The sequence below is a fragment of the Otolemur garnettii genome, unplaced genomic scaffold, assembly GCF_000181295.1.
Source record: "Otolemur garnettii isolate 467f Iridium unplaced genomic scaffold, OtoGar3 scaffold00041, whole genome shotgun sequence".
NCBI classification, from domain to species: domain Eukaryota; kingdom Metazoa; phylum Chordata; class Mammalia; order Primates; family Galagidae; genus Otolemur; species Otolemur garnettii.
The window spans coordinates 2,796,530-2,805,767 of record NW_003852436.1 but is presented as its reverse complement, the minus strand read 5'-3'; the positions used below and the strand labels follow the sequence as shown (position 1 = coordinate 2,805,767).

Below are 9,238 nucleotides of genomic sequence, written 5' to 3'. Positions count from 1 at the left end.
AAAGTCTCACTGTCACCCTGGGTAGAGTGCCATGGTGTCATCATAGCTCACAGCAACCTCAAACTCTTGGGCTCAAGAGATCCTCTTGCCTCAGTCTCCCTGGTAGCTGGGACTCCAGGCTCATGCTACTAGGCCCAGCTAGTTTTTCTTGTTTGGTAGAGATAGGGTCTCACTCTTGCTCAGACTGGTCTAGAACTTCAAGCTCAAATAATCCACCCATCTATTTCCCATCTTTGCCTCCCAGTGTGCTAGGAACACAGGCATCAGCCACCACACCTGGCTTCTTCTTCTTCTTCTTTTTTAATGAAACACTTGTTAATTTTATACCACCCCACTTTCCTAACTATTACTGAGTTATGATTCTGGTCATATAATGCTTTCTTTCCCTTCAAAGCAATCTTTAGCACCCTCTGAAAATGTCTCTGGTTAGAGCCTTGCCTCTTCTAATGAGAAGATATTCTTATTTTCTAGGAACTTTATAAGACTAAAGCATTGAAATGGAAAAAAAAGAGGGAAAAAAAAAGTAATACCAGAAAGAAAGTAAATTAATACAATTAAATATATATCTTTTGTTTTCTTTTGTTTCAATTCTTAATATTGAACAGAAAAATTGTTTTGTTTTAATTCTTAATACTGAACACAATGACAGCTTTAGAGACCAAATAAAATGTCAACATGCTTTGAATTCTGTGAATTTACCCTCAACCCTAACTATTTCTTATAAACTGTCAACTATTCTATTAGTAGAAAAAATATGCATCTCTAGAGGACTGCAGTTACGTTTTCATAGGACTAAAGAATCACAGGAAAGTAGAGATGAAAGTCATTTTAGAGGTCAACGAAGTCTAATCTTACAACTGGCAAGTAGCCACTTCTGCCTGCTTCTGGGAGGTGGCAGGAAGCCTGTGCTTAAGACATCCCAATAGGAAAGTGAAAGGAATATTTTTTTTTTTTTCCACTGGACAGTCAGAAATAGAAGCCCTGGTCTGCTACTTGATTGAGTTTTGAAACCTCTTTGAGCCCAAGGAGACAATAATGCCAACCAGTTTACCTCTTTTAATAAATGAATCAGATGGCATCTAAAAAGCAGATGCCGCAGACGTGATCCACAGGCAATCTTCCTCCACTTCTCTTCCATGACAGGCTGTACACTACACAGCGTTTGACACTTAATATCAATAGCTGCCTAATCATAAATTATCCTCTTCCTTACCCCAATGACTTGTACTCATGTCTGAAGTCTTCAGGCTTTTCTTATATGCCAGGTTCTCAAACCCACCATCATACTCTTGGTTTCCAGGCTCTGGTATCCTGTGGTTTACGGCACCCACTTACTAAGAAGGCCATGTCCAGAAATGCATGCAGTCCGCAACAAGTGGGACTCACACCTCCTTTGAGTAGGCATTTTGTATAACAATGCCCAGGACTAGTCTTCATTTTGCAGTAAATGTATCCATAATCATTGATTTATCAATGGTTTATTTAGATCAACTATTGTATTAGTAGAAAAAAATATGTGCCAGTTATTTATCATTAGAAACAGTCTGTGATCTGAATGTGACATTGTCTTATGCCTTCTGGATAACCTTTTCATGTAGAAGCTTTCCCTGTGGTTGACATAGTGTATTCTGAATTAGATTCTGAAATCCGGCTAGAGTAAAGGTGGCATTTTAAGAGTAGCTGGTGAATCCTGTGAATCCTACTCCTACCTCTAGGCCAGTGGGAATTATCTCTCTTTAATATTCCTTTATTAAAATTTCTCCTACAAATTTAGATTGTAATTTTTGAAAAGGTCTAAAAATCTTTTAATATTCTAATTACAAATAGAATCTTTGGATAGTTTTGGTAGATGAATTGTCAGCTAAAAGTATTTTGAGTCATTTAATTTCAAGGACCTCGATCTAAACTGAAAAAAAAACAAAAGAAAGCCTTCATTTATCTTATCGGTATATAAGTAAACCATGATCAGAAAACATTTTCAAGATTCCGTACTTGCTACTTGTTGCTATAGAAGTATAGGGAAGACTTTTAAATTTATTTGCCCAAATATAAAATGTGTGCTTCAACTTGAAGATTTTTTGAAGTCACTTTTGCATCTGAGAATCTATAATCCTGTGATTTTGTGTTCTACTCCCAAAGCTGCTATTGATATCAAACCTGCATTATATTCAGTTTTACAGAAATCTGCTGGGTTTAAATCTGATACAATTCAGCAGTCTAGGGCCTGACACGTGGTGCTCTATTAATATCAGTTCATCAGATGTGTGCTGAATCCCCTATAGCTCTGTAAGGTATTGGCTCTTAAATCTTGGCTCTTAATTTTAAGATGGTATCTCATAGCTCTGAACTTGAAGGATATAATTAACTATGAAATGGTTTCATTTAGCAAGGGAGGACATCAGCTCAGTGGTCAGGAGGAAAGATTTTTCAATTCAGTTTTAATTGGTAATTTTCCTTTGGGGTGCTTGAAGAGCTATTGTGGTTAAAAGAATAAAATATCAAATAGGAAAACTTTTAATGAATAATTACCCAGCAAGAGAAGGTAGCAAGAGTCTAGACTTTATTTTTAGAGGACTGAATGATTTGAGAGGTTCCCTGCAATGGGTGACTTGTGATGTAGAACACAGCACACTAAGTGACAGAAAAGAAGGGAAATAAGCAAACATCATCAAGTCCCCTACATTGCGTTTTATTTTAGGAAATGTCTCCTCATGTAGGCAGTGATGTGTTCAAAAGGGAGACATTTTTCTTTCCTTGTTTCTACTTTAAGTGATTGCTTTGACAGGTCTTTGAAGAAAAGATCATTTTCTATCTTGCAGATTCAGTAACTGCCCTTATATTGTCCAATCTTGTCACATTTTCAGTGGAGACAACATTATTATTTGCTTCTCTGGTGATCTACCAGTCAGTGATGGCTAAAACGGATGACATTGGAACGTCAGGGTATCTGGAAAGCCACTAATTACTTATTTGTCATAATCTCCCAGTGAGAAAATTACCAATGTCATTACTTAACATGTCTTTTGCATTGTAGGTTCATGGAGTACTTAAAAACTTACAGGTGGCCATGAAGAAATGAACATTGATGCTATTCTTAGCAGAAACCAAGGAAGCAGCCCTGATATTAATTGTGCCTACTCTGTGATACAGCAACGGGCCTCGAGCTTCATGTTCTGTGGCGGCCTCCTCGGCTATGTTGCTTTTCATGTTAGCTGAATAATAAGATAATTACAGATGAGGCATTTTTAATGTATGATTCGAATCTTCAGAGATGGAATTTAGTAAACAACAAATTTAATTCCATTATAAAACTGCCCCTCCAAAACAAAAACAAAACCCTTTAATTCAATCATTTTCACTGGAAAGGCATCTATATATAGACTAAACAATTTTAATGAGTTTGGCAGTTATAGAGAAAACACCACCTAGTGTAAATTATTCCCCTGTATTTCGAGTAGGAACAGTTATTCCTAAAATTTTTTCAACTGATTTTTCCACCTAAGTACTCTCCCCGCAGACAGTGCCTATCTGTAGGGTGGCCCCACTGGGAAAGAAAGTATTTCTGTACTATTATATTGACATATCATAGCCAATATTTTAACCTAAATATGTAATCAGCATGCAGTATGTATACTATGATTATTTGATTGATTGATAGATACATGGATGGACAGATGACTATATAAATCTCTCCTAACAGTGGAACTAAGGTTTTGGTGAAGTTAAGACATGCTACAAATGATCTTCACCTTAAAACTGCACAGATGAGGAGGGAGAGTTAGTGAAGATAGTAACAGTGGTAATAGTAATTATAATAGCTAACGTTTCTCCAAGCATTATTATGCTTTGCTAAGGATTTTTTACACATCATCCTCTTTAGTGCTTTCAACAACCCTATTGTCCTGCATATATGGAGAAATTGTAATGGAAAGGGGTTGAGTATTTGCTAAACTTTATACAGCTAATAGGTGCCAGAGCTATAATTAGAGAAAGAGAAAGCATTATTTCAAAGCACCTCTCTTGATTTTGTACATGTGAAAATACAAGAGGACCTTAAAGTCATCCACCCAGCCTCCCGGGGCTTTTTATCCCAGCCCCTCCTCCCGTCCCCCAGTGGTGGCGCATGCATGCTATGACCAACCCCCTCACAGCTGGCTGTGGGTGAAACAAACTTCTTTGAAAAGCTATTTTTCCTCATTCCCGCAATGGTTTGAGCATGAGATACATCAGTTGTTTTCACCTATTCTTTTCAAACAGCCCACAGCACGATTGCCTTGGTATTTTAAATTAATACAGATTAATATGTGGCCTGTTTGAAATAATTCTGGATAGTATTTGCTTGACTATGGCTCTAGGTTGTGCACCAATAGTTTCTTCTGTAGAAATATAAGCAAATAATATGGGTAGAATCAGACCACTCATAGCAGTCCTCTGCTCCTCCACCCACCTCTCAACACACCCACTTTTCAGCACCAGTGGGGCTAAAACTTTGCTTGATTATATATCCCTAGTAGTTTAAAAAGTTCCAGAAAAATAGATTTTTTTAATGGCAGGATAGGTGTACAAAAAGCATTGGTTCAAACAGTCCCAGAGGAGGGTCTCTGTGCCCACGGCCACTGTGAGTGTGCTACATTTGACTTGTTCATAAAGGCCCCAGCGTGGCAGCACACACAAGGTGAGCAGGGCCACATTTGCTTGATGCCCAGACCTCCTGTATGAAATTTGACTTTTCCCCTTTGTTGACTTGATGAGTTTAATAGTGATCATCCCTTTATAACAAGAAGCACATTTTTGCTACAAAGTTTCTTTAGAGACCTACATAGCCCTCAGGTGAACAATAATCCACATTTCTTATTTTATTTCTTTTCTTTTCTTTTCCATGGAAATAAGAATGCGTCTCTGCCAAAGGACATAGTTTAAGCTTTTCTTTCAGTCACTCCTATGAAAGGAAGTCCTGGGACCTATTGATTTTTCACTATACCTTAAGGAGAATCTAAACCCTTTTGTGTGTGTGTGTGTGTGTGTGTGTGTGTGTGTATAAGCCCAGTAGGTTAAAAGATTCTAGTTATATTACCAAGATGTGTATATTTATTGATATAAAATGATGTAACTATTGTCGAATTCTTGCCATATGCATTCTCTAAGAACTTTGTAAGTATTGACTTACATGTGTTACTTTCTAGCAATTCTATGATGTTGGTATTGTTGGTATTATCCCCATTTTACAGATGAGGAAATTGAGACATGACATGGTAAATAACTTGCCCCAGGCCGCTCAACTAGAAAGTGACAGAACCAAGTTTGAAATAGGTGCTCTGACTCTGGGTCACTGCTCTGACCTGCTGTATCACAGCTACTCTACATGTGTATCCTACTCATACATTGTATGACTTGGGGGACATACGAAAAATAGACATTTTAACATGATGCAGTACATATTGGTGCTATCGAAGCTCTCATTCTTTTGCTTTCTACCTCAGTGAGTATCTAGAACCACCTTTGAGATGCAGGGGCCCTCTTGGAGACCTCGTTGGGGACTCTCATGGAGGACATTTAAAATACTGGTGTCAGTGACCTTAATGTCCTTTTCTCTCTTTATAATCTGTGATGACAGTGGGGTCTATCAATGTGGAGTCCCCCTCCAATTTGGTCTGTCACTCAGGCCACTTCTCTCTCTACCTCCCTGTGGTCCTGGTGGTCTGGGCTTTCCCATTGAAATCCAGCGAAGCTGAACAAAGCTTCCCAGCATTCCTTCCTGCCCCCTCGTCCTGCAGCCTACACTTTCCCATCCTGTTACATCAGGAAGCTACTATAGGTTACACACTGGCCTAGTGAAGAAATGCATTTGAGCATCCACGTGGTGCCTTTCCTTTCCATCTTCACTCTCTGATCAAGCGTCTCCTGGAGAGAGCTGCTCTAACCACTAGTTAAAATTCACACACACACACACACAAAACACACACAAAATTATCCTTTTCTGCTTTTCTTTATAGCGCTTTTGCCACATGTTATTCTTATTTTTCTATTTCCCCCCTTTCTCCAACTTAAAAGTAAACATCATACAGGTCCCTTGTGTTCCCAGTGCCCATAGCAGCAAATGGCCCACAGTAGACACTAAAAAAAATGTTCTTATCCAGGTGAATAACCTATTTCTCTGGGATTAGCAACTTAGGGAATTTGGGCAAATATAAGAAGTAATATAGTGCAAGGGAGATTTTCTTAATCATGTTCAAAGTATCAATGCCTTAATCACTACACATTTTCTACCTAGAGTACAGGAAGAAGTTGAGTAAGTAACCAAGTAACTTGTACAGTTGGCAATAGGAACTGGGCAGTCCAAAATAAACCCCTTTTGCTCAGTAAACCACTTGTTCTCCATCACTGATTATACAGCCCTTAGGTCTTACCAAACAGCAAAGAATCACCAGAGCCCAGCACAGCACGGTGACTTGGTTCCTTGTAATAATTATGACTGCTGCTTATCTAAATATGGCCACTGCTGTGGTCAGTGATTGCAAAACTTTTTGTACAGGAAGTATTCAGGGATTAGAAACAGCTGGATGGGGGGCACGGTTAAAGAGGGTCCTCAGAAGTTTCCTCTGCGTGGAACTTTTCATAAGACTGAGCAACAATCAGGTTTCTGCCTCAAAATGTAGAAGAGCTAATAGAGGTTATGCCACCTTTTAACCCCTCAATGGGACTAAAATTCTAGATACTCTGATGAAATTGAGCATAGAAATAACTTTTAATTTATGTGAGTATGGCATATTTCAGATTTTCCATAATTGAAGCTGGCTCTAAGTAAAATGATCAAAGCTGATGTTTAACTTAGACACGCACACACATAATACCACAGCCTGAAAACTTAGATCTTTTATTTTCTCAATAAATTTTTCTTCCTATATGGATCTTTCCGATCATGTGTCCGTAGGACATGATATGTCCCTGTCTGAGTAAGATGAGCAGGAGACAATGTAATTTATGAGCTGAGCTAACAGAAGGCTGCTGAGTTGGGTTTTGTTAAGCTAATATTATGGCTGGCAGGGATGACATGTCAGATGCTTCATTTTAAAGACCAAGCCATTTCCATAAATCATTTTTATACTTTGAATAGGTTATGTAAGTACAATACCAGTAGAGGGTGTGTTGTTTAAATGTGCCAGACACATTTGTTTCCTCCACTCCATCCTGTGTTTGTCATGTCATCTATTTAAGATGTAGTTCTCAGATTATTTTCATGAGCTGATTCATATTTTGGTCGTATTCATAAAGTCTTGTTTATTGGTGCTGTCATGCTTATTTCATTCTCCCTTGTATATACATATTCCAGCCTCATGAATATCCTCACAGTCTTTCTCCCTTCTGCACAAACAGTAAAAGGAACCTCTTTTTTATAACATCTTTGTCAATGTAATACACATGTGAGATGCATTGGGGGCTATTTAGCATAAAATCTTCATCTGAAACAGTTATGTCTTTTAAGCTAATGCATTGTATTTCAGAATATTTAAAGTCGAATTTCTTTCCTGGTTGAATGCTACACTATATTCTTTTCTCCCCTAACTCCCCCCTGTTTAACAGCAGACAAACCCAGGGAGCACTGAATGAATCCGATGATCCTGAGACAGGCTGTCTAACTGATAACAAGCCAACTTCTCGACACTTCTATCCTGTCGCCTTGCTGCTCGTCAGCTCACACCTGCTAGTTGTGTGGCTTATTTTAAGTCTTGCATTACTATTAGCCAAATACCAATAAGCTTTTATGTTGTTATTTCTTTCTTTTCTACAAAGGACAATGGACTTTCAATTATGAGGACAATGCTGTAATATTTCTACATTTTCAGATTCACGGAATTTAAAAAAAAAAGTTTGCATTGTAAGGGGTTTTGTTTGTTTTTCCTAAAATCCAAAAAAAAAAAAAAAAATTGAGAGGTACTATGCATAAGTGAATTATTTTGCTCTTTTGTTCATGGAAAAGTGTTTCCCATTGTTAACTAACTCAAGAAGAATTTTTAAGTCAATGTCTTTAAACGAAGACAAAGAATAGTATCCTGAAAGCTTGAAGTTCTGAACCTCCTGTCCTCTTCCCATTCAATTTACTAAAGAAATTAAGACTGAATTTGCACAACATAGAAACCCTGAGACGAGTTCTAGAGATGGGGGAGGTTGCAGACTTTATTTCCACTGTGCTAATATCATAGTTGCCATCAGCTGATAGGAACTGCTGTTTGTTTGTTTGTTTGTTTCTTAGCCTGTTATTTTATTTCTTTGCTGCAATTAACCCTTTTCTGTCAAGTAACTTTATAGACAGAATGGCTCTTTATGTCTTGTAATTAAACTTACCTGTTTGTAACTATTGTTTGGGTTGATTTGGCTTTCAAAGCACTTTTCTATTCTTTTTAACAAGGTCTTGTTTGTGTCTTGATGCACCACTTCCAGCACTTGTGACTTTTGTACTGTCCGTGGACAAGCACTCTTCCTTTATAAAGCTGAGACTTGGAGCAGGCTGTTGGGGAAGCCATTTTCTCTCTTCGTTGCATAGCTAAAATAATGAAATAAAATAGAGACAAAACTTTTCTTTAAAAATCTATAGGGCCAGACTTAATAAATTAAATGCCTTATTCCTAGAACCTGCATCCTTAGGGCTACACATAGATGTTAATGTGTTTTAAAGAGACTGAAAAATTAATTTGTGGAAAAGTTATAAAAAGGCAGATATATTTATGAAATGAAAGTGAAGCTGTATTGTGAAGCAGATTATATTTAAAGAGTTTATTAAACCTTACATGTCTGTTCAGAGTAAAAGAGACTTGAATCATCTCTTTCCGAGGGCAATAATGGTATTGGGCCTGGCCTAGGATTTAATTTTGTAAGATGTATCATCACTTGTGGAAAAAAAAAATGTAGAGTTGAAACTTTGTTATTTTTACTTGGACCGTTGCTCCAACTCTGCATTGAACAAATAAAGCATATTTATTTATTCTGTGTTTCATGAAGTTGTACTTTTTCCCCTTTCACCAGAGAAGGATGCCGCATAGAGAATGTACTGAAGAATATCAAATGCAGAAAGTATGCTTTCAACATGCTACAGCTGATGGCCTTCCCCAAGTACTACAGGCCTCCCGAGGGGACTTACGGAAAAGCTGATACCTAAGTTTGCCAACTTGTAAATAAACAGGAACACAAATACGTTTCAGTTGGAGAATCTCCATCTTGGTCTTTTTTATTTTGTTTTGTT

At 37.7% G+C, this 9,238-nt stretch overlaps 1 protein-coding gene across 1 annotated transcript in view; it reads left to right on the top strand.

Moving 5' to 3' along the window:
- Positions 1-8,980, top strand: part of INPP4B (inositol polyphosphate-4-phosphatase type II B) — a 394,326-nt gene extending 385,346 nt beyond the window's left edge. Inside the window, exon 24 of the mRNA XM_023513461.1 lies at positions 7,582-8,980. Within this exon, the coding sequence (XP_023369229.1) occupies positions 7,582-7,756 (175 nt within the window). The 3' untranslated portion in view covers positions 7,757-8,980. The remainder of the gene's footprint in view (positions 1-7,581) is intronic.
- Positions 8,981-9,238: the final 258 nt, after the last annotated feature.